The sequence below is a fragment of the Colias croceus genome, chromosome 7 (assembly GCF_905220415.1).
Source record: "Colias croceus chromosome 7, ilColCroc2.1".
Classification (NCBI taxonomy): Eukaryota; Metazoa; Arthropoda; class Insecta; order Lepidoptera; family Pieridae; genus Colias; species Colias croceus.
The window spans coordinates 2,592,144-2,618,991 of record NC_059543.1 but is presented as its reverse complement, the minus strand read 5'-3'; the positions used below and the strand labels follow the sequence as shown (position 1 = coordinate 2,618,991).

The window sequence follows — 26,848 nt, the reverse complement described above, 5'->3', positions numbered from 1 at the left end:
TGGTTTGCGTATATTTTGTACTGATTACGGTCTCCGTAACTTTTAGGTGAAAATTGTTTCCAATAATGAATTATGTAGATAAAGCTACGGATAATTTACATCCACATAACAGAATATGAGAACTTTGAAAGAGTAAATAACATATTATTTAGTTTAATAACACTTCGATATTACGGGTGAATTTATAAGAAAGAAATGCTAATGGAAAATCTGGAGCGTGATTAGTCTATCTCATGACAAGCGTTAAATCGTTTTTCCTTAGGTGACATCTATTTAGGTCGATTCATCACTCGAAAAAATCTCAGGCTCAAAAAAACATGACTTTGGATTTATGAAGAAGGCTTACTTTCGAGAATTGTTGGGTAATACGGGACTTTATTACTTGGGCAATTTTCTTATAAAGAAAAATATAATAAATGAAAATAACAAGTACAAATTTGATACTGTTCTGGAAAAGTGTTTATTTTCTGTATGTATATTTGTCTTTTAGATGTGTAATGTGTAACTAGTTAGATAGAATGAAAATGTATGTTTCATAACTATATTAATAAATATGGATATAAGTCACTATATTCGGATGTAAATGTAGTTTTTTGATTTGAACCGTTAACTAGTCAGGCTAAAGAATTATTAGGAAGTAGGTAGTGTGGTGTAGTGTGAAGTCCCGTGTCCCCGTAGTGGGGTAAGGGGCAGATGCATTTAGTATGGATACATCTGTTTCACTGATCGATTTTCTTTAGGGACAAGTCACTAGTAGGTGATCAGCCTTCTGTATCCTACCATTTTTTTTCCGCGTGTCCACCGGGAATCGAACCCAGGACCCCTCGGTTGTACGCTCACGCGTCAACCACTGTACCAAGGAGGCGGTGAATTAGGTAGTATGTAGTGTGAAATAATTAGTCCGGATTCAATAAAACAATCTTTAGATTAGCACATTTATTTTATAAAGTGGAAGTGTACACTGAATTATGGCACTTCGTTCCTGAATACATTGATAATTAAAATTAAATCTACTTATAAATAACCTATAAAATAGTAGAAAACGCAATACTGTTTGTAGATATAGAGAGATTCTTCTGGAAGCTTAATTTGTTCCATTTTGATGTTACTTTGTTCTTGAATTCAATTTTTCAAGATATTCTTAGAGAATTTTTTGTTGACAGTTTTTTTTTGAACATTATCTTTTCCCCAAATTTTTGATAAAAATATTTATTTTCTTAAATGCGAACAGTTTTAAATATTTTTTGTGTATAAAATTAGTTGTTTTAAATCGTGTTTTTCACAGGTTACATGAAAGGAAACTTCGTTAATTAAAGTACAATAATTAAGTATAGTTGGCAAATGGCAGCTTATGGAGTATTTAGCTTGACAGGGTGCATTAGGATAATTGCAAAAGCACAAGTTCTTTTTATAAATTATTTTTACTTCCAGGTGTCTTCGTCATTTTTTAAATGTAATTAAAACACGACTTTTTCGCTAAAAGAAATGGTATTATGAGAAACCTCGTGTTCACGATTAACCTATTATACCCAGAACAAATTAAAAAAATATTTCTTACGTGATAATTGATTTATAATTATTCTTAGGCATTGTTGCATACTTTACAATAAAAAATCCTTATGTAGTATACCTAAAAAACTTATAACTGATCTCTATTTTCTTTTGCAACTATAAGATTGTATAGCAGTGGGTTTCAAAGGAAAAGTCGTTAAATAATAATATGAAAGCTAATAAAGATGAAAGGAAATTGGAATCATTTATTGGTATATGTAGCAAATTACTTTGGTATACATTAATTGCTCATATCAATACGGGACATAACATTGAATATACGAATCAATTCATCTAACAATTTCTAATTTTGTATTGATACTGAATTCATAACAATATATTTGCTTTAAATTCAGTATAGAATTTGTTTCACGATTTTGTCGTGGTTCCCTTGCGATCAACTTGCGCAAGTCGAACTACTGCGTGTCATGAGACACGGAATGGGCGCCAGCGGGGTTATGATATCCTGGTACTCTGTAACTATAGTGATATCTGATAACTATGTTTATTTTGTAAGTGTATAATTATTAGGGATGTAACGATACATGATTTTGCCGATACGATACCGATACCGATATTTGTAATCATGTATCGGCGATACCGATACCGATACCGATATCGATGGCTTGGTAGAAAAATAAATAGTGAATTATGCATAAAAAGTTACCAACATTTAACAGAGACTCAACTGTTAATCGTATTCTTTTAAATAAAAATGCCAAATCAAAAAACAACAAAACTATTTATTTTACAAAGTCAGTTAAACTTTAAGTTATACACATACAATCAGTATCTAATAAAAGTTTACTATTGGTAGAGTTTTTTCAGAAAACAAAGTGCGCACGCGCGGGCGGCCTCCCGCATCGTTCATTGGGCGCGGTTTTTTGAATTGTTTGATATCGGTATCGGTTGTTTTAATATCGGCGATACCGATATATCGGCTTGCCGATTATATCGGCCGATATATCGGTATCGGTATCGGTATCGTTACATCCCTAATAATTATTTCCTTTTGTTTTGATTGCACATACCTATATTTTTCATTATTTATTTTGTCTAATTCCGTTCCACGTTCCCGTTCCCTTGCCAATTTTTCCCTAGTGAACAGGTCAGTGGTACGGAGTGTCATCAGTAGTGGCACAGGCCCGTGTAGTACACAGTCGCAGACGGCCGCGGGGTTATGCTGCCCTAGTACTTTTTGAGTGGACTATATTGATAATTGCCAAGTTTATTTTGTAAATTGCAGTATTTTATAAATAAATGGTAATTTTGACACAATTTGTTTTGATTGCCTTAATATTTTTCATATTTTTTATTTATTTATTTAATTCCGTTCGACAGTTTTACACGCATTACAGCAATACTTTCTAAAGGGTGGTACAGCGCAGTTCCTCGCAAGTTGTTCTCTAGTAAACAGGTCACAATATTGGGTGTCGTCTTTAGCTGGACAGGCGCGTATGGTACATCGTCTAAGACGGCAACGACGACGACGCTCACGTGGTTTGGGTCCGCAGAGGTGTTCTGCCGCGGGACACATAAGTGGTCTGTAGGATACCCCCCGCCCACAGCTTGTTGAACACTGTGAAAATGTCATATAAGTATATTGGATACTTAAAAGAGTTACGACTGGTTTTTGAATTAAGTATTTGACGTTGTCTCAAGAACGTTAAAAACCGTTCTTGAAACTTTTTCTTGTATACATAAGTTTCCTGAAACCTTATTTTCTCAAAATATAAAAAGTATGCCCAAAAAAGTCAAGTTACAAATCGTCAAGCTGCAAAAAATGAATAAAAGTTTATCATCCAAAAAAGCTATTTCACACCAAAAATATTTATTACTAGATTTCCGCCCGCGGCTTCGCCCCCGTTGGCAAAAGAAAACCCGTATAGTTCCCGTTCCCGTGGGATTTCCGGGATAAAAACTATCCTATGTGATAATCCAAGTTACCCTCTATATGTGTGCTAAATTTCATTGTAATCGGTTCAGTAGTTATTACGTGAAAGAGTAACAAACATCCATACATTCATACAAACTTTCGCATTTATAATATTAGTAGGATAATATACGGTATCTGTAATCTGACCTGTGTCCACGGCAGCTCCTGCCAGTAAACCGGGCAGGGCAAGCGGTTGCAGGGCTGCGTGCGAGCCGGCGCGCCGCCCGCGCCCGGGCACAGCGCGGGGGACACGCTGCGCGCTATCAGCTCGCGGCGGGAGGAGATACTTGAGGAGGATACATGTTACGAGCATAAAGTTAGTATAGTGGATATAAGAGGAAGAAAAAATATAGATGTTGTTTATCCGGCTCGAAGGATCAGTGACAAATTCCTCTGTTATGTTTATATCTATAGCTTCGCATCTAAGCTTCGCATAGCGGGTGCTTTTGCATTCCGCTAAATTGGGCATTGAGTCTATGGTAGCCATAACCTTAAACGTTAAAGTTGTGCGAGTAGCAAAGTTCAGAGTTCAGTTCACAATTTATTAAATAGAAAAAAAAATGTCTAAATCCATTCATTTGATCTTAGTACACTAAAACTGTCTATTTAGTGGTACATACCTAACGTTAGCAGGAACGCAGAAAAGTTGTCTCTCTTGTACGCCGTCTTCTCCACACGTGGCGCTGCAACTCTCCCACTCCCCTCCCTCCCATTTGAATGAACAACTATAAGTAAAATTTATATAAAAATAATATAAATTCAGCGAATTTGTCTACACTCCAAAATATCAGCCCAGAACAAATTACTGTACTAAATTTTCTAAACTGGTGTTGAAGGTAAAATAAAGGTTTTAATATATTATCATGCTTAATATTAAATAACTAGCTGTGCCCGCTACTTCGTCCGCGTGGAATAGTCACTGTATAGGTAGGTCCTAGTAGTTAGAACATAATACACAATTATTGAGTAAACACGTACTACCGTAAACAATTAAATTATAAGCACTTACATATTATTATACAGTTAAGAAATAAAATAAAATAAATAAATAATAACAAAAAAAGAACTATTTTCTTTCGAACTTTTTAAATGAGCCACAGTAATGAGCCACATAAAACATATTACAGAATTGTATATCAATTGAGATTTAAAATGATTTCAGCATAATTGTTTTACTTGTCACATAAATTTGTTTGCATTCAGGCAAATTGTATCGAACGTTAATCGCATAGCTATTTGAATGATGGCTGTAAGGTTTATAATATCATTGATACCATAGATGGCCAATAAATATGCCTCAATAAACAACAACACAAATAAAGTATGATCGTAAGAGATGGTTTCTATTAAATAAAATATATGAATGTCTATTACAATCAAATTGTGCATTTCATCAAATTCAATTAAATTGTTAAACATTACGAAAAACTACACAATAAACAAATCCAACCAATTCATGTACCATCTATCCTTTCGCCATAAATAATACCCACACGATGCACATAACTAATCCACCACGTAACATACTCAAATTGCATTCTACGTAATATCGTCAGAGTAACTCGATCGGAATGTCACGTCATATAACCGAACTATATCGGCTTGACCGACGGCTAATGAACTTACGTGATTTCACGTCTCGTCTCATATTGAAGGTTGATTTATCAAATTGTATATTTTGTTACTAGCTGCGCTCCGCGGTTTCACCTGCTTGGCTCCGCTTCTGTTCTTAGCGTGATGATATATAGCCTATAGCCTTCCTCGATAAATGGGCTATCTAACACCGAAAGAATTTTTCAAAACGGACCAGTTAGTTCCTGAGATTAGCGCGTTCAAACAAACAAACTCATCAGCTTTATAATATTAGTATAGATTGAGATTGTTCTTGAAGCACCTGTAAACTGTGACCAGTGTTATAAATGTTTATGGCTAGTGGTGACCACTTAACATTAGGTAGCCACTTCCTCTTTTGCTTGCTCTGATAGGTATAAAAAAAAGTTTTTGAAATATTTACTAGACCTAGCAATAGTTACTGGACAACTCCACGGATTTTAGAATTACTTACGTAAATGTAGATAGTGGTACTTTTTCTGATATCAATAAATTTTGAAATCTTTATAGTGAGGATTTCGGTTAATTAACTACCACTAAATACTAATCTACAAAGTAGTGAGTGAATCTTCTTGGCCGTTCACAGCTGAACTAAAACGTGATTTCACGTCTCGTCTGAGGATATTGAAGGTTTAACATTTAACAAATTGTATATTTTGAGGGATTCTGCTTCGTTTGGATAGCTGTTGAAGCACAGAAATAGTAATAATGTCGCTGTGGGTAAGACTTTATTTAGATCGTAAATATAAAATAGTGTTGAACGAAATTGCTCTTTATTTTTTCAGTATCTTCAAATCATTTTATGGAAATTGTTCTTGTGTTTCAAGCATTTTTTAGTCAGTTATTTGTTGTTTTTTTTCTCAAATATTAAAATATGTACGAATCGATTTTGACATAACGTTTATTCCTTTAATGTTAATAATTTAATTTACGTATAATTTTGGATAAATAATTAACACCATCAAAGTAACTAATATACAGAAAAAAAACAGTCGAACCTACGTCCGTGGCTCAAAGTGATAGTCACTGGAAAAATCAGGTCATCAAAGAGGTCAAATATATAATTTAAAATGGATACGATATTTCCGTAAGAGCAACCTTCGAACTGCAATTTCATTCTCGCTAACACGTGTCAGAATTCAACCGTCTGTAGAAATGCGGAAATAAAATCTTGTAAAAAGTTGAAATATAACTTTGTGCTGAATGTTGAAAATATAGCTTCAACTAACTTAACAAATCAGTTGTTTTGTTCATATGTTATCAATATGTTCATAATTTTATAGTAAAAATTATGAACACATAACAAATAATTAATTGTAATTTATTAACAAACAACAAATAGCAAAAATGTTATTTTAGTGCTGTGCCACGCCTTTTTACCCGCATAGCTCCGCTCCTATTGGTCTAAGAATAATTTTCCAAAACGGACCCGCGGTTCCTGAGATTGGCGCGTTCAATCATACAAGCAAACTCCTCATCTTTATAATATCAGTATAGGTATGTAGTAGATAAATCCTTACTCCCGTGGAAGTCAATTCTTATTGGCTTCTAATTTCCATTATTATTGGCACCGACGGGGTCAGAAAAAAATACAATAATTTATTCACCTTCATTTCTGACAGTGTTTTAAAAATATAATATAACATAGGTACTTTAACATCTTTCCCTATCCACATAAAGAGTATTGTACATAACGTATTCTGAACGCCCGCAGATATCGGCCATTATTTATTTAGGTCCTTTGAGTCGGATCCGAAGCACTCGACCATAATACATCCTGTGTTTACTGTTAAATAGGTAGGGCTTAGTGACTTCTTTGATATTTAATGGTCTTTCTATGAATTACAATGTACGTAATGATAATTAAGGTGTTATGGGAATATAATATGAAAGAACGTACAGAAGAGGCAAAAACGGCCTTTTTAATAAATATTTGAGAAACATTATTGTTAACTAGCTGCGCTCCGCGGTTTTACCCGCGTGGTTCCGCTCCTGTTGGTCCTAGCCTGATGATATATTATAGCCTTGCTCGATGAATGGGCGAATTGAAAATGAATTTTTCAAATCTGACAAATACTTCCTGAGATTAGGCGCATTCAAACAAACAAACTTTTCAACTTTATATTATTAGTACAGATTAAGCAATGCTCTGTAATACATTCGAAACAGGTTTATTTAATGAAAATGATAAACAAGTATTAATCTTTACAATAAAATACATTTTCCTTAATAAAAGCGTATAACACAGCACACAATCATAAACATTTGTATATTTTCCGCTTATCATATTAAAACTATAAATATATTAAAGTTGAAAACATTCCGCTGTATTTATTCTACGTTATATTGAATAACATGAAGATAATACACGAGTACATTTAAATTGGCCAGCATTTCAACAATATGCACTGAGCGTAATGTCTTCAGGTAGTCGTGACCTTTTCAGGTAATCGTGTGTTCTGAATGTGGATGTGCCTGTGTTTACGTTGTTTTATTTTGAAATATATAGTTAAGTTATTTGTATCTATAGTTTAAGTATGCAGTAAAAATAAATACTTGACGCTAAATTCTTGTATTGAAAAAATACTTCCAGGTGACTGTAGCTTGAGTTGTCAATAAATAAAAAAAAATGTTTTATTTACTAACCTAAACTTACGTACTTTTTATTTCAGAGCAAGCAAAGGGGATTATCTTACTTTATCGAATTTTTTATCCCAGATATTTATTTTCTCTTCAAACCCGACTGAAAGAAAGAAAAATTTTCAATTATGTTAATATTCATAAATAAGTATAGACATACCTGTGTGTATTGCAACGCTCATACCGCGGGGTGCAGTGTTCACGTGCACATCGCGGCCGCACCATGCGTACCCCGCCACCGCAAGATACTGAACACGGCCCTCTTTCCGTGGACCATCTAGAAGAAACATAATTAAATCAAATAGAAGCCAATGCATACACAATAAATCTAGATAAACCTGTAGAAAAAAATTTAAGTGACTAATAATGATAGTTGGTCAGGTTGGATACGAATCCGCGTCATTTTGCCATTCCGGAGCAACGGCTAGCCTAGTGTAATTCAACAAAAAACAATATTTATGCTCCGATCTGCCGGAAATTCAATGCATTAGTTTTCTTGCTCACTTTACCAATTAAAATAGATGATGAACCTTTTATAAGTAAGCTACATACATTATATTAAAACCTATACCACAGAATACATAATAGTAGCTAAACGCTACCTATACATAACACAGGAGAAGAAAAAAATTCTAAACATTAAGTATCATAAGTAATGCCATCTCAAGAAAACTGTTCACGAACCTCCGCTCCCGCAGTAGTTACTATACAAAATAGTGAAATAAATTCGATGTAGAGATTTCGAGTAAATTGGATCGCGATGAGAAGATTATCACGTTGTCATAGACGCTCGGGGCTATAGTATGTTATCGCTTTGCAGTTGAATTAGACAGACGTCTTAAATCCCTTGGGCGAGTGTCTGTGCTTGGATCGATCTTCTAGATTGGTGGCACCTGTTATTTTATAAGTACTTTGTAACAAGGATGATGATGCTTTTAATTTTGTGAGAGATATTAATTGAACCGCTGTTTATATAATAATTCATTTAATAATTCTAACTGTAAAAATTATATATTACACATATTATGTATTGAGTATTCTCAGGCTATAAAGGTTACGTTGTTTCAATTTCCAATAGATTTTAGAAAATATAAAATTAAATATTTAACTTGTCCATCAAATAGCGCGTGCAAAAAAAAATTATTTACCTCATACTTCCCTACGTGAAGTTCTTAATATATTCTCAAATCAGAGCGGTAAAATAAGGTTTTACATAAAAAAAAGCGGTGTTTTATCCCAGTTTTATGTATGGTCAAACTAAATTATGCCTACTCTACATAAAATACAGTACCTATGCGTCGACGTATTATTCTGTTTCACTGCGCTCTAATGTCACATGTCATTCTTCATTGGTTCGTAAATTGTGTCCCGGGGGATTTGTGAATTCAATCGGGCCTTGATGCAATTTGTTTTAGGTATCAATTTTAATTACATGTAAATTAGGAAGATATTTTGTTGTTAATATATGAAACGTTGAAATAATCTAATCTTACGCTACCTACTCTAAATAAAGGAAGGAATAAAATCATTATTATTATTATAATTTAAGCAAATAAAATTCAAATAACGTAGGTAAAATTATATAATAACGCAGTAACTTCACGTAAAAGTTTAACAGCGTAAATATAAATCATAGCAAAATAATTATCCATCTGAAGGTATATCAAATTACATAGGTCTTCATAACGAACTATGAAGCCATACTGATTGTTTCTCAAGTTTTATTGAAGCACATACTTTGAGCAATTCCACGCAGAAATCGTAAGCACCTTGACACAATTTTGAAATTGTTGATTTAGGATTCCAAAGCTGACGTGTTTATTATTTATGAAATTAAATTTTTAATTATGATTTTTATCTTTCAATAAAATTAAACAACTTCTTGTTTTTATGAAATTTGTTTTATGGCTTTTCTGTTCGTTAATCTTTTGTAGGTTAAAAAAATATCTATTTTGTATATTGAGAAAAAGAAAAAAGGTGTATTACAGAACACTTTATTTTTTTATTACTTCTACTTATTTCAAAGAAAAAATGTTGATGGAAAAGTTGGGAAATATATTTCTCTTTAACTGGTATTACTTTTTCTGTGTAACGTATAAACGCGGATCGCTAGTTATGAAAGTAAAACAACAAGTGTGAAACTAAATATTTGATGTATTACTTGTTTTTGGCCTGATATGTGACGAGGGATAAACGTAGTTTCATTTTCACGAGTCACAATTTACGAGGAGCTTTTAGTTTTTCACATATTATTATGAATTTATTTAACGTGTAAAATGAATAATTTTTCAAGCCAATATAAGTATTATTTGATAATATATTATTTTATAAAATCCTAAATTCCTGAGATAGATGTACTAAACAGTAAACATACCAAAGTTGTTGTTTGTTCAAACTACCTATGTTTTTGTCGTATAAAATTAGGTTACCAAGACTTTTAGTGCAAACATAAATCTAAAGAGCTGTTCAATAAACACTCATGTTAAAGTTTCATACAAAAATACCGAGCGAGGAAACTTCGGCACGGAGTGACGTCACAAACTTAGTTTTCTTTCAATTATAAATTCCTACGTCGCTTCGAAGGTAGTTTCTTTGTGAAGTTAGTTTTCTTTAAGTTAAATGTATCGACGTTGTACGAGATAGTATGCAAAGGACTTGTTAAACGCGACTTGTTTACAAATAGTAAATAGAAGCTTTAAATAGAACTGCTTAGTTGTTCTTTGTTATTCTAAACACTTGATGACATCATGCGTATAATTGTGCAAAATTGAATATTTTTTGTGATAGGAACGATTGCAGGAATGAAAAAAAAAATATTAAAAGAAAATTTAATATTATACGTAATAACTAACCCAACAAATAAATACTCATGTCACAAACATCTTGTAACATCATTTTAAAGCTCATTAAAGTAGCTCAATAAATTTTAAAGCAGATTCAAAATTTTGATCAAAATTGAAAGAAATTACCTTTAATAAAAAGGAGGACAATGTTCGGCATAAATATTCATTCAAATCATAAATAAGCAAGCTATACCGGGATAAGGAAAAGTAGGAAATTCCGAGTCGCTTCACATTATGTTAGTCGATGTGAATTAATTTATATTGCTCGGCACTTATTTAACCGTTGTCACAGATTTAATGGTATGCTATTAAATTGTTCGTTCGTTAAGTTTTATTCAAAGAGATATATACAAATGCTCATCGCTATCAACGCAAAGAGAAAGATTGTTTTATTTTGAATTTGTTTTAACGATAATTCTTTCACAATATAATCAATGATAGATAGCGGAAAAAAGTAAAATCACATATCATGTATAGAAATCCTTAAAAAATCAACTTTCGTTTTGCAAAGTTGATAAGTAACCGATATCAAAATATCGCATCATTCTTCCTGCTTCGCTATCACTACATAGTATAAAACAAAGTCGCTTTCTCTGTCCCTATGTCCCTTTGTATGCTTAAATCTCTAAAACTACGCAACGGATTTTATGTGTTTTTTTTTAATAGATGGAGTGATTCAAGAGGTTTAGTATATAATTTATTAGGTTTTAGACAAAGCGGGCGAAGCCGCGGGTGGTAAGCTAGTTACAAATGTTCCGAGAATTATATTTTCAGTGTTTATCAGAATTGGAAATACAATTATTTCAAACAAACACAATACGCTGAGTTCTAGTTAATTTTAGAAAGTACGTTCTTTATTTTATTCTGTAAAGGTCTTCTACAACGAAACCTTTCAAATGTCGCCGCAGCCTTCCAAAGAATTCTAGCTTTGTGACAATTTCCGTTTAGTCTAGAAAATAGTAAGTACTTTTGCTTTTTCACTATTATAAGAAAAAGTGTCCAGAACATTCTAGCCATTTTTTAACACATCGATCTCAATACAATAAACTTAATAAAACAACTTGTGTTTAGGAAGGTCATTCATTATACTACATTATGTTAATCGTTTAATAGTTCATGTGTTGGATCTACCCAGACTTAAGTTAGTAGCAGACTTAGTTAATTAACGTAAAATTTCGAAATCACAAAGGTGAGTTTAGATCGATTAATAAATATTAATTAAACCCAAATTATTTACGCTCTACGATTTCAAAAGTGCTTCTAGACGAAGTCTAATTGAATGTAAGTATAAATGATTGAGTTTTTAGATAGTACAAGATTTTTTTTTATGGGGAATAGGGAAGCGCTTGACCACAATCTGATGATGCCTGATGTGTGGGCTAAGATGGAACGCGCTTCCCTAGAAGGTACCTGATCACTCTACGCCTGAAGACCCCCATATTGTACCCGTCGGATAATCAAAGTTGACGTTTTTTTATATACAATATCAAATATCAAATTAATTGGTGATAAATATTAAGTAAATGAATATCTAAATTCAACTAGAAATATTTATAAAAATTAAATACATTACCTATATTCCATGGGCCTAGTTCGCGAAGCCGGCGTGCTGTAGTTCACTGAAACTTCTACTGCTAATATTTCATTCGATATTGGTGTCTCTGGTATTGCCTAAAACATGTGAATTTTTAATTAATGTTATCCTTTAAAATCTTGCTAATTTGTAAATGAAATTAGATTATTAAACACAGATTTTGAAAGTATTGTGTCATAATTTTAACATCACAGTTAATATACCTAACACACGTATGGTATCAAATACATTAATTTAACAATCTTTGTTTAATTAGTTTCACAATGGAGCAATACGTATTATTATTTTTGCATAATAGGGCTTTTAGGTAAAAGACCAAAATCACGTCCAGCATATAAACCTTGGAATTTATACATACTGTTTTCTATATAATGTAATTAACAAAACAAAGCTTCAAAATAAACTTGGAAAAGCTAAACGTGGCGTAACATAAACAACGTAAAAAGCATCGTGACATTAAAAACTCCGCAATTAACTTCAGTTCAGTGGAAAGTGTTTGTGAATAATTAAGAGCGAGCTTTATACAAGAGGCGATTCTATGGTTGCCAACGTTTGTTATAAGGGTTTGTATGTAATCAACTAGCTCTCCGCCCGCGGCTTATGGCTGGTTCACACTTTGATTAGTGTGAGTGCAGGTGATTAGTGCGAGTGCAGGTGTGTAGTGCGAGTAGTGTCCAATTCAACTGCGAGTGCAGGTGATTAGTGGGAGTGCAGGTCAATGGTGCAATTCGCGACGCTACACACTACGCTAAACACTAAACACTAAACACTCGTGTCCAGACGTGTTTAGGCAGGCACACTGCGAGTGAGGGGGAAGGGAGGGCGCGCGGGACGTGGCTACTCGCAGTCCACTCGCAAAAAAATAGAACACGCTTCTATTCACTTTACTACACAGCCTACTAAACACTCGCACTAAACAGTCGCTGTCCACACGTAGTACTACTCATCACCTGCACTCGCACTAATCAAAGTGTGAACCAGCCATTAGCCCGCGTTTTCAAAGAAAAACCCGTTCCCGTAGGATTTCCGGGATAAAACCTATCCTATGTCCTTTCTCTGGTATCATATCAATCTCAATACCAAATTTCATGCAAATTGGTTCAGTAGGTAAGGCGTGATTGAGTAACAGACAGACAGACAGAGTTACTTTCGCATTTATAATATTAGTATGGACTATAAGCGAAAAGAGAGAAAGATAGACTGCACTCTCTATTTCAATTAAAATAAACATTATCTAATGATAATGTAACAATATTATACAATAATAACAGCAGTTGACAACCCTAACTAGATCATAATAACATCCTTTGTTGAATATTTTTTATAATAAACCAACCAACAAATTTCCCGAGAGATGAAATAGTCTAACATGTGCCTTTGTAAATGTCTGTAATGCATGACGTATTTGAGAGCAAATAACAAAATACAGTTCAAACAATAATATAGTTCAAAGCTCGTTTTTCGTTTAGAATTTGCTGGAAAATTCCAGAATGTTTCGTATGGACAGTGCATGCGATTCAGTTAGATGATTTCGAGAATTTTGCAGAAGTTTTTAGTGTATTTAATTATTTATCAAATGTGTATTTTTACCATTGAGTTAATATGTACAAATGATTTTTACAGATTACGGATTCTATAAATTATGATTTCGAAATTTAATAAGGAATAATCATTAGTGTGTCTATTTTAAGTATGTCACCGCAAGCAAAGGTTACTGGAAATTTTCTTCATAATGTTTTACTTTTTACACATTTTCCATGACAAATTTGTTGGAATTCGTATTCAAATACGTTTATTTATTTATTTATTTACTCTTTATTGTACAACAGTCTTATAAAATAAAAGTACAACAAAACCATTCAAAATGTACAAATGGCGGCCTTATGGCTCTAAGCCATCTCTGCCAGGCAACCTTCACCATATTTATTGCAAAAAATTGCGAAAAGCAACTCTGGAAATTGTGTTAAATTATTACATTCTATGTTATTAACACATAACCGCTGTGGAAATGTGATATTTGTACAAAAAATACAATGTAAAATCAAATTTAGCTTGACTTGAATGGAAAGTGTGAATAATGTATCATGTAAGGGATCGCGTGATGAGGGATCTTCATACAGCGACTCGCTGACACTTTGCGAGTGGATTTTTGTAATCCCTTTAATATCCTAAGAGGCATTATGAATGTGCAGCTCTTAATCCATACTAATATTATAAATGCGAAAGTAACTCTGTCTGTCTGTCTGTTACTCAATCACGCCTAAACTACTGAACCAATTTGCATGAATCAAGACTTCCTTGATGATATCTGAAATTAAGTTTTTTATGTCAACTACTACGTTTTAAGTTTCTTACTTCTATATCTAGATTCTTAAAAGGAATCATCAAACTAATGTACCAAAATCTACGATACATTACAATCTACAATTCTAAAACACATTACTTACCATAATCATCAAATCCGTGTGTAACCTGGAATCCGAAGTAATAAACACATCAGAATCAGTTTGCTTCCACTTCACCAAACCCCCCGCAGCAATCACTTCCCCCTCATACGCATATTTATCTTCCTTAATATCTATCACATTACTATCAACTTCTATAATTTGTAAATTCTGTGGTACATTCGGATCGTATTTGAGATATTTGTCCTGTTTGCTTTCTATATCTATACGTTTTGCGTGTTTGCTTAGTTCTAGGATGGGTCTGTCTCGGCGTCGTTCTCGTATTGCTATGTTTAGGGCAACGGGGGTAGCTATGTGGATGGATAGTTTGTTCGCTTCATGTGGTATTACTGTAAGGCGGGTCCAACCTAATGTGGAATTTAAATAAAGGTGATTTACAATCGTACAGTAAATTACTAGATTCACAAGTGCGCTCAAAAAGTGTCCGAAGCAAAACTCTGCCTGCAAAGATTAAGCAGAGTTATCTAATAAGGTTTGAACACTTTGAAGGTTACGAAATAAGGTGCTAATTTGAATAAGAATTATATAGAATGATTTTGTATTATACAACGCTGCTCGGACATTTTTTGACGACCTTTTATTAGGCGATTTATATGAGGCTAGTTTTTTATAGGTAATTGGGAAGGCTGGTTATATAAAGTGGTTTGTAGATATTTAAAATTTCTTCTATAAATACAATCATAGAATTGTTTGCATCATTCATATTACTTAAAAACAAATTATCGTCACAAATGGTCAAAGTTAATTTTCGTAATTAATCTCATTCACCAAAAGTTGGTAATTAGGACCCCAGTTTCCTAAATGTGGGAAACCATTTGTAAGTTCCCTTTATGGTTTTTGGAATTATTCCTAATTAGATAAATTAATATTAGTGACAATTATATGCAAATAAAAAAAAGAAATAATAAAAGAAATAAAAAAAAAGAATAAAAAAAGTTTTGTACGTTTATCAAGAAAATATTAATTTGATGTACTTTTGTGGATATAGCTGTACTATATTATCTATCAATGACCTTAAATTTGCATGTAAGAAAGAACATTTCAAAGTACAATAAATAAATAGGTTGTAAATATATATAACTTACTTACATTATCTGACAGCATTAAAATGTTACTTTGCCTTAATTATATTCTTGAATAAATATACAATTACAATTATATGATTTTTAAGCATTTCAATAAATAATAATAGTTTAAAAAAACTAAAAAACACGCTTTTTATAGAAAACCGAACTAAAAAATAGAAAATTTTATCAAATTAGTGTATTGTCATCGGTCCTCAATAAATCTACAAAGTTTGAACGAAATCTGGCCGTTTAAAGTGGGTCAAAATCGCGCCCAAAGAAGTCGGTTACAAACAAACATACAGATGAAGCTAATATAAAGCGTGTAAAAACAACTAAAAATGAAAATATAATATCCTTACCTTTCCCAAGCTGGCGCATATAAATATGCGTGTTATTGTTACAGTAACCATCTGGGCACCAGTTGCAAGCCGGGTCGGTGGCGTTGCATTGTCCCTTCACACATGTGCCCTGATGGACCGACATTTTTATATTTTTATGTGTTGTGTTGATATGTTGTTAGTTAAATTATAAATAGACTTCTATGAGTAAAGAATTACTTTGATTTAAATATATAAAGTGTCATTGTTAATTTAGAATAATTAACATATGACACAGATGTGCGTGGCTAGCGAGTAGGCTAGAGTGAATTATAAACTAAATATTTGCAATTTAGACAAAATGGTTTTCTCTTCTTTATACTCCCAGAATTTATTTATCCCTACTTACGTAATGAATTAAGAAAATATTTTAACGGAAAATATATAAATATAAAAACGGCATTCAATAAAGAATCAAATTGCATTTGTATGTATAACGTAGTTAAACTCAAATATAATTTAATGAATGACAATATAAATTTGTCGTGCTTAATACAGGTCCAGATTTTCCATCACCAAGATAAATTTAATTTTGAATAAAGCCTTGACAACGTCCATTAGGTTTAAGCATATTGCCTAAACTATCCAGAGCGCCGAGACAAATGTCAAAACGCCAAGGAATAGAATACGCTATCGATAGAAATTGACATAAGCGTACGATGTTTTGCCTAAGGATTCGGTCACCCTACCAACGACAATGACGACCACGAACAAAATTTTCAACCAGTCGCAATTAAATAAAATTGTGCAAAACATAATTAAAATGACATTTAAGAATTTCCTGTCGTATTGGTGTTTGGAAACATTTTTTTTGAGATCAATGAATAAACAAACAGGTTTTTCATAGAAACGGAGGCTCCTAGAAAAAAATGTATTTAACATTTTTTATGGATAATTAGATGATCTACAATTTTGGTTCAGATGATTGTATGATAAACTTATCGTCTCAGCGAAAATCGCAAAAAAACCCTATTTTTTATTAATTGACCTCGAAATTTTTTATTTCCGAGTACTAGAATGACGAGAGATTTAAATATTGATTTTGAACAAATTTCGGCAAGATTGGAATTTTGGTCGTGGTCGTCTTCGTCGTTGGTAGTGTGACCGAACCATTACCAAAATGTCATGAGCTTATGTCAATAATTAGCGTTAGCAGTTTCTATTCCATGGCGTTATGTACGTTTGTCTAAAGGCCCAGGACCCGGTCAAACACACACTCTTAATGGGCAGACTTTCAACACCATTATTCGGAACATGTCAAACATAAACTTCATCACAACTTAACTACTTACGAAGTTAACCCGACACATTGTCCGACTTAGGTGTCTACATGATAATAAATTCTGTTTCTATGGGCTTCTAGTTCTGAGAAGCTGACAGCGTTTATATTAGACATTCTAGGATTCGGTAAATTGATGTAGTGAATAATACAATTTTTCAGAGGTCAAAAATTATTTTAGTTTAAGAGTGTATTCTAAGAATTTCAATATGTGTAAATCAAATCATATTTTCGTAGTAAAAAGGACAAGAGTCTTGAAGTGATACAGAAAATCAAGAAATTAATTTTATGTATAACATAAATAATATAAATCTTTTCATTTGTATTAACTGTAACTGAAAAAGAAGTGTATAATAATATGTATTGGATAGTTCTTAGAATAAACATTGCTTAGGCAACACACCATAAATCGTCTGTGATAGACGTAAAGGCCAATGATGAGTTCTTAGAATAATTTTTAAGTCTTTAAATTCTGAATGAAGAATATAATTTAAAACTTTCTCAATAAATTAATATAACAGAGAAATATAATATGTACCTGAAAACAAAGATCAAAAGGCCTCTCATAGCTGCAAGGCGTGCCGTCCGGTAGCGCCCCGAAGTTGGATGGGTCCCCGCCGGCGTAGTCCATACACCAAATCTCACAATGTTTTGATTCTAATTAATATTATTATTATATTATTTTTGATTTCTTGGTAATATTTAAATATACATTATTGTCTTGTGCCAAGTTTCGAGATAATATATCACAATGATATGGTGATAATATCACTACAGGTAGGTACCTCTTTAGAAAACTAAATCTATTTTAAGACTGTTTTTATTAAAAAAAATACATTTTACCGATTTCACTGAACACAGTATGATAAAATGTTTCAAAAAGTTATAATCTACTGGATGTCTGAATATAAGAATTGACTTATAAAATTCACTTGGAAGAAAGTATAGAAACAGCACCGGAAAAAAAATTCTATTGAGATTTCTTCTCTTACCTTGAGCATGCAAATGCGGTATAAGATGGCTGGCCTGTCTGAAGCAGATGTCCGTCCGTACGTCTCTAGTGGCGGCACACGCTTGGCCAGACCAGCAGGTCGTCACTTGCGAACCAGCACCCTCACATGCACTCTCCGATATTGATCTATGTTTATATTAAATCTGTTATCATCTATAGACCAAAGTGAGCACGAAAACTATGGTAAAAGACTAAGTATCGTCATCAAGAGCATAATATAATATGCATAATACTTTGCATAAAAAAGCTTCAGCATCAGGGACAATTTTCGGGTTTTATTAAATGCCAAACAAGTGATAACTACGTTAAAAACAACCGACTTCAAACTTGCACTTGCAAAATTTACAAATACCTACAGACAAAAATGCTCATAAAATAAAAACTACTGGACCTATCCGAATCAAATTTTTATGGGACCAATTCGACACCATTCCGCATCGAACAAAAAAGAATCACGTAAATCGGTTCAGAAACCTCAAGTAATCGGTGTACATACATATAAAAAAAAAAAAACATATCGGCCTAATTGATAACCTCCTCCTTTTTTTCGAAGTCGGTTAATTATAGGTAATGATAAGTTATATAAAGTTCCCCCGCGCGCTTGCAAGGGTTAAACGCATTCGCACAGCTGTTACGTTAAAAAAATAAAATCTGTGAATATGTCGTTCAAAACTTTGGAAAATGTTATTCGTGAGTTGAATAAGACTGTGTTACATCTGCAAGATAAAGTAACTTCACTAGAAACGCTTATTCTAGAACAGAATTCGATTATAAAAGAATTTGTTGAAAGTAAAGAAATGCGAGATCCGACGGTACATTTGAGTTCACCAAATAAAAAGTGTGATGATGAAGAGGGTAACTCTAAGCTGCGGCCACTTCGCGATGCTCGTCTTCGTGCGCTTACGACTATCAACGTCGCGAAGCCCAAAGTGCGAGCAGGGAAGAAGACATTGCCGCTCGCATCTCCGTCCCCACCGAGCGGCACTGACGGCGAGATCAGCCCTACTACGTGTGCTACGCAAGTCACGCAGAACTCGCAAGACGCGTTCGTGGATGCCGATGGTTCGGACGACCGCCGTAACGGAGTCGGGGCTACAACGGAATGGGTCGACGTGAGGCCGCGTCGAGTCCGACGTGAGGCGAGAAATGTAGCTCGTGGTACGGCCGCGCCCGGTTCGACGTCATTGGAGGCGTCCGAACGTAAAAGTTACTTGCATATCTATTATTTAAAAAAAGGTACTACAGTCGAACAAATTATAAAACATTTGTTATGTATTTGCCCGAATGATAAATGTTTGGTGGAACAATTGAATTCGCGTGGTGACTATGCATCCTTTAAGTTGACAGTTCCCACAAAAAATTTGGACACTTATATGTCGCCTATTCATTGGGCGGAGGATGTGCACATTAAGCCATGGCGTAGTGGATTTCGCAACCGTAAAACGACACAAAACCCCTAAATTAAAAAATATCTGTATGTTTTATCAAAACGTGCGAGGTTTGCGTACAAAATTAGATGTGTGTAAGAATTCTATATTATGTGAACAATACGATGTTTATGCTTTAACTGAAACATTTTTAAATAGTAGTGTGTGTGACTCAGAGTTGTTTCCTAACGATTATATTGTATTGCGTAAAGATCGGTGTAATGATTCAGGTTGGGGTGGTGTATTGTTAGCTATTAGAAATTGTTATGATATAAAAAATATTTGTGTTAAAAATTACATAAGTAGTTGTACCGATTGTCTCGAAATTACAGTAGCCTCGGTAAAACGCAATGGCATTAAAATATTGTTATGTGTGTTGTATATACCACCTGGTTCTAAGGATGACATATATTATAATATTTTTATAATATTAGAAGAACTAAGTACACGTTTCTCATCATATAAAATTGTAATATTTGGCGATTTTAACTTAAATTCAGCATCAAAAAATGTTATTTGTAAATATAATAATATGATTTCCTTCAGTAAGTTGCATCAGTATAATACTATTACGAATAAGATGGGTGGAATTCTTGACCTTGTATTAAGTAATGCCAGTAGCAGGGAATTACAGGTAAGTAGTGACACACCACCACTTGTCCCCATTGACAGTTATCATCCGTCTTTGTTGGTGAAATTAACATATCTAAGGACTTACAATATAAACGATTCATCTGTACGGTCTGGTAGTAAATTAAATGAATGGAATTTCCGTAAAGCAGATTATAATGAATTATATGCGTGCATTCAAACATTGCGTTGGGATGACGTTTATTCCTGTACTAGTGTAAATAGTGCCGTAGATAGATTTTACACACAATTATTTGATTGTTTCGATAAATGCGTCCCTAAAAAGAGACATTCTATGAATAGTTCACGATATACTTATCCGACGTGGTTCACTACGGAAGTTGTAAATAATATAAAAATTAAATATTTTAATTTAAAAAAATACAAGCAGTTTGGTCTACAGTATAACTTTGAAATGTTTAAATACTATAGAAGTAAAGTAAAAATACTTATCAATCAGGCTTATCAGAACCATATAAAAAAAATTGAGGCCAATATTAAAGATGATCCCAAGAAATTCTGGGCATTTGTAAAGGAGCAGCGGTCATCTAGTAAGTTGCGTATCGAATACGACTATGATGGTGTTAAAGTAAGTGGTATTGACGCCGCAAATGCATTCGCTAAATATTTTCAATCGGTATTTTTAAATGAAAAACCAAAACTTGATTATAAGGAGGCTTCTCTTGTATCCGGCGTTGCATCATCACGTATTTCTATTGATTACATTTCAAAATCTGATATAAAGCTTGCAATTCGGCGCCTTAAACCGCATTCGGCAGCAGGTCCGGATAATATACCTCCGTTCATTATTAAAGACTGTATATCAATTTTTATGGAACCTCTTCACTATATATTTAATTTGTCACTCCAAACAGATACGTATCCTACCGTATGGAAAACTTCGCGTGTTACACCAGTTCCAAAGAGTGGCTCCAAAGTGAGCATTGAGAACTATAGACCTATCGCGGTGCTATCTACTTTTGCTAAGCTACTTGAAATTATTTTAAATAATCACGTCTCACAACAAATAAGTTCTCGATTATCGGATTGTCAGCACGGTTTTCGTGCCCGTAGATCAACATCAACAAATTTAATAAATTTCGTCGACTACGCTTCTATAAACTTAGATCGGAAAAAACAAATCGATGTCAGTTATTTCGACTTTAAAAAAGCGTTTGATCGCGTAGATAATGACGTCCTTTTGCGTAAATTTTCTATGATTGGTTTCACTCCTAGGCTGGTAAAATATTTTGCAGACTACCTCCGGGATCGTTTTCAATTTGTACAACTTGGTAGTTACCGTTCAGATCCATATGCAATAAATTCTGGTATCAGTCAAGGCAGTACCCTCGGTCCTACTCAATTTCTGGTAATGATAAACGATCTTCCAGATGTTATTAGTTCTTCCCAGTGTCTTATGTTTGCCGACGATCTCAAATTATACTTGGCTATAGGAAGTATTGAGGATTGTCAGGCATTACAAAACGACATAAATAGCGTCTGTGAATGGAGTAAAATCAACCGTTTAGATCTTAATGAGGCAAAATGTAAAGTAATGACTTTTACTAGGAGTAAATCCCCACATCTTTATCCCTATAAAGTTTCGGATAAGATTGTAGCTAGAGAGAATTCGATACGTGATTTAGGCGTATTATTCGATCGTACCTTAAGTTTTAATGACCACATAATTGATCTTTGCCAGAATGCATATAAAGCCCTTGGATTTATTTTTAGGCAGACTGACCGTTTTAATGACAAAACTGTTATCATTAGCCTTTATTATGCATTTGTACGTAGTAAGCTCGAATATAACGCTATCGTGTGGAGCCCACATGAAAAAATTTACACGTTAATGATAGAGAAAATCCAACGCAAATTCTCAAGATGCCTTTTCCGCAAGATGTATGGATATTATCCCTACTTATATCCATCCTTGTACGTAACGGGGATGGTTGGAATGGATACACTGGAGCTACGACGCGAACGCGCGCTTATGGTTCATTATTATCTGCTGTTAAATAACAAAATTGACAATCCCGTGGCACTGGGGGCCTGTGGTGTGTGGGCACCGAGTTGCTCCGTGCAGTGGCGCTCGCGTCCGCTGTTCGCGGAGAGCCTGCTCCGGACGCGAGCCGCTTGGAGTGCACCCACGCATCATGCACTCAATTTGTTAAATAAATTCTTACGTGCTAAATCTGAAGTGGACCTGTTTAATGTTAATATTGTATCGTTTGTCTCTAATTGTACCTTATTTTTAAGTCAAACTTTGTAATAATTGTTATCTTTGTGCGTGTTGGTATGTTTTGTACTGTAAGTCAAAGATGAATAAAGAAATAAATAAATAAATAAATAAATAAATAAATAAATAAATGAGCAAAATAAATTTTACTTAAAATTAACAGTACTAAAGAAAGAAATAAGTAATGTGGTGAGAGATTGTTTAGGTAAGGTGTGACGTATTTCGAAACCTTCATCCACGTTTTATATCCTAGACCCACAGTAAGATTTGGTCCAGTTCATCTTTCTGTATTTATGTATATATGGTTATTCATTAAAAAAATACTAATCGATGGTCTAAACTCTAAATGGTTTAAAATCTCGAACCTAACTCTTATAGTAATAAAAATGCGAAGAAAAATAGACTACTGCAGCATGAATGCATGAAAAGTATTTCTTTGCCATTTTCTCTTCCGGATTACAACCAGACATACAGTAATACATTTTTAATCCAAAGATTTTCAAGAAACTGTGAATAAACTTTTCTCGCTTCAGTAAAATATTGCATCATTTCTTGGTAATTCATAAAGGACGTCTTGACGCAAGCAATGATTAAACTACATGAAACCGTGTCCTTTTTGCCCTCATAGAAAGGAGCTTAATTAAAACTCGTTAACGGTCAAAAGAACGCCTCGTGCAAAGCGCTTTCAATATGCAGCCGGTATTTCACTTTAGATTATTATTTGCATTGGCAATTATTTAATTTTTGTTTTTGGAACTACGACCGGCCGGACGGATTATTATATTTTTAAAATGAAAGGTCATAAAGAAGTTTCACTTCTTACGTGTGTACACTAGTACACGCACACATTTTTTAGGAACTAATAACAGGCCTCGTATTCTAAAAGCATTCATATTTGAGCAAAGAATAATTCTAAATAAGAAAAATCTCTTGTTACATAGAATTATTTGTGTTGCCAGCTTATGGAGAAAATAATACTTAGAATAACAAGGAGATTTATCAATCCAGTGGGTTTTAGCTTTACATTGTTTCGAATGGAAATTTCCAACGAAAAAACGAACACAATTATTTTATTCTGTATATACTATATTTATTTTATTTAATAACCACGTTTTATATAGAGGTGAGAATAGTAAATGTATGGCAATATTCTGTAAGGGTGTGGTGACTTCCCCGGTGCGAGCTTGACCCAATTCGAGTCGAAACGTCGCTTACTACCTACCTATAAGCTTTAGTTAGAACTAGACTAAAATTGTTTTGCAAACTATTATAATATATAGTTTTATAATTACAGTGGACAGCTTAGAAGTGACAGCATAGTGCTGCATCTTATTATTTTATGCTCTTATATCGTTCTAGATAGGTCACCTGGTGGTTCAAATGACCCATAAATTGTTACATATGCCTGTAGTCTATTACGCTCTTTAAAGTTCCTAATATTATTATAACGTAATTATCTGAACATTTCACAGAATATAGATTGTAAAATTTCTGAAATGAAATAAAGTCGTCCTTTTTTACACAAAACCCTAGGTAATTAAATTAAATAGTGATGTTTTAAGCACGAAAAAGCGAGCACATATTTGTTCACGTTTAAATAATCTCATTTACTTTTGTCTGTTCTTATTTAATTACGTTCTGCAAATAAAGCCTTTTACTCTAATTTTGTCGCTACAATGAAGTATTCTTGGTATCATTAACATTTTTATATTTTTTTATATCATAATTCTATATTTTGTTGCTTATTTGCTAGCTTTTAATTTTTATTCTGTCAAAAATAATAAATGGTTCAAAGTTTAATCTTTTATTTTGTATTAGTACAAACTATTTAGCATAGTTTCTTTTAGTAGTACAAAGCCTAAGTTTATATTGTAGACTTAAGACTTTGTACTACTAGATTCTATACGTAGTTAGAGATGAGAATATGTAGACTCTATACATCCTTATCGTACGATGTAAACAATTTCCATTCCTTCTCTAATCCAACATCACGTACTCACCCTTTATACCAACAGCGTCTGATCCTCGTCCTTAGGCCGTATCCACACTCTGCGTTACAATCGCTCCACGAGCCCCAGTCTCCCCACTCGGGGACCAGGGGCTTGTCTGTTTTGTTCTTTAGTGCGTGACCAGGCATTGGCTCGCACATGCGGTCGACACACCACTATAGAGGAATAAAATAATATAATGTAGTAACATGGATATGGTATTTCAGTAAAAAATTGTGTATGTTATTCAGCCGTTTCAATAATAGCCTAGGCTTCTCATTATGTTATACATATATTCTTTAACGATATGGCTGGATATCATCCAGCTAGTCCAAACGGTGATTAGCCCAGATGGCTGCGATATAAAAATTATAAACACAGTGATAACAAATAAAATATTTATGACTTTATATTATTTTATTATAATGCAAAATTTAAACCTCTTAAATTGTACGATATACCTAGAAATAACTGCAACATTTTAATTCACATCGTACAGAGTAAACTATAAAGTTTACTGCTGAAGCTTGAGCCTGCTTAGATCCGAGAAATATCTTACAAAATGTAATAAAGCTTTGGCCGCGTCTCAGGGATTTATCCAGATTATGTCCATCTGTATCCTTGTAATTATATGATCTAATTTCCTTTGTTTTCTGCACGTCTGGACATCGAACATCTGGTTTGCAATCTATTAAATTGTTCCAATACTTTTTATGGTAATTAGTTAATTCTTGTGATCTTGAAACATAATCCCCGCGGACATAACAATAGTTTTAAAATTGTTGTTAACATGAAAAGTTTAAAAAGAGGAAAAAGATTGTACAATGTACATGGTATTTTTTAAAAGGCATGACCACAATGTATGAAACACTAATTATAATGCATAAAAATGGTGTTAGACTATTATTAACTATAGGTATATTATCCCTATAGGTAATTAACACATTAACCTACAGTAAATAATTAGATATAGTCGTATTAACTATTACCATAAAAAGTATTGAAACAATTTAATAAATTGCGATAAAACCAGATGTTCGAGATCTTTAGTTTATCTAAAGTCGTTACTCCTAACTATCTACTTTACTCATCTCAAAGATATAGGTCAAGAATTCGCAAAGCATTTCAAAACAATTGAGTTTTACTTTTCTCTTATTATGAAGAGTTTCCCGACGGCTCCGAGGAAAGGAATTTCTTTATAAGCTTGATAAGAAGCATCATTATTATTGTTCAGTCGACAGGAAAGGCGGATATTAAGGCATTCCTGAATCCAGTCTTACATAAATGATAGCTTTAAAAATTCAAGGACACTTTAAGCTGCCTCTGATTATTGGTTTAAGTAGTGTATTTACAGGCTACAATCTAATATTAAAATCAAGTATTATCTGAGCTAATATTATAAAAAGAAAATATTTGATTGTGTATTTGTTTAAAATAAACATCCTCCGAAAGTACGGGGCCTATTTGAAAAATTCATCAGCAAAAAACTACATTATTCCGGGGTGACAAAAGCTATAAGTAAAATATACTTTAAGCCTAGGTCAAAGCAGACAGTTCAAAACAAGCGTCTAGTAATTAATATATCGTTATGTATAAATTACGTTGAGTTCATAAACCTGGGTCAATCTTTCACATTCCTGTTATGGGAATCCATTATGAGATGATGCACGCGGAAATATGATATGGACAATGGAATTTCTTAAGTAATGACGTCATATCTTCCATTCATTGTACTTAACCTATATCTTAGATGCTTTTATTTGTGTTTTGTAAATTACTTTTATATTTGCCATATCTTCCTACCAGTAAATATAGGAAAAAGATATCTGTTTTGTGTGTTTTCAATGCGGTAATACAAATATAATAATCCTAGATATTGGGTAACTGGGATTAATATAATCAATATTCTATTTAGATTAACTAGTAAATCTCTACACGCCCAGGTGACTACAAATACATAGTGATTTGAAGTAATTCAAATTGAGTCTATTGCAAATTGCGAGCGTCTAGATGTCTCCGATGAGGCATATAACTTATAGTATTACGGGTCATTGGTACATCGTATTACGTATATTACTTTATATTCTAGCTAACCGCTATAATTTACTTCAAGTATGATTCAAGGGTTTAAATTGAAGTGTATTCATGAGTTTGATTGACTCTTGTACATGTCTGATTTACGCTTATGT

The 26,848-nt window shown here is 33.3% G+C and overlaps 1 protein-coding gene across 1 annotated transcript in view; it reads right to left on the bottom strand.

Annotated features, from left to right (window-relative positions):
- Positions 1–2,558: 2,558 nt before the first annotated feature.
- Positions 2,559–26,848, bottom strand: part of LOC123693054 (A disintegrin and metalloproteinase with thrombospondin motifs 3-like) — a 60,095-nt gene continuing 35,805 nt past the window's right edge. The window contains exons 8-17 of the mRNA XM_045637980.1: positions 24,672–24,835; positions 18,356–18,501; positions 17,902–18,020; positions 16,067–16,175; positions 14,623–14,987; positions 12,155–12,252; positions 7,899–8,015; positions 4,108–4,212; positions 3,635–3,773; positions 2,559–3,130 (exon numbers count right to left, since the gene is read on the bottom strand). Coding sequence (XP_045493936.1) covers positions 2,876–3,130; positions 3,635–3,773; positions 4,108–4,212; positions 7,899–8,015; positions 12,155–12,252; positions 14,623–14,987; positions 16,067–16,175; positions 17,902–18,020; positions 18,356–18,501; positions 24,672–24,835 — 1,617 coding nt within the window. The 3' untranslated portion in view covers positions 2,559–2,875. The remainder of the gene's footprint in view (positions 3,131–3,634; positions 3,774–4,107; positions 4,213–7,898; positions 8,016–12,154; positions 12,253–14,622; positions 14,988–16,066; positions 16,176–17,901; positions 18,021–18,355; positions 18,502–24,671; positions 24,836–26,848) is intronic.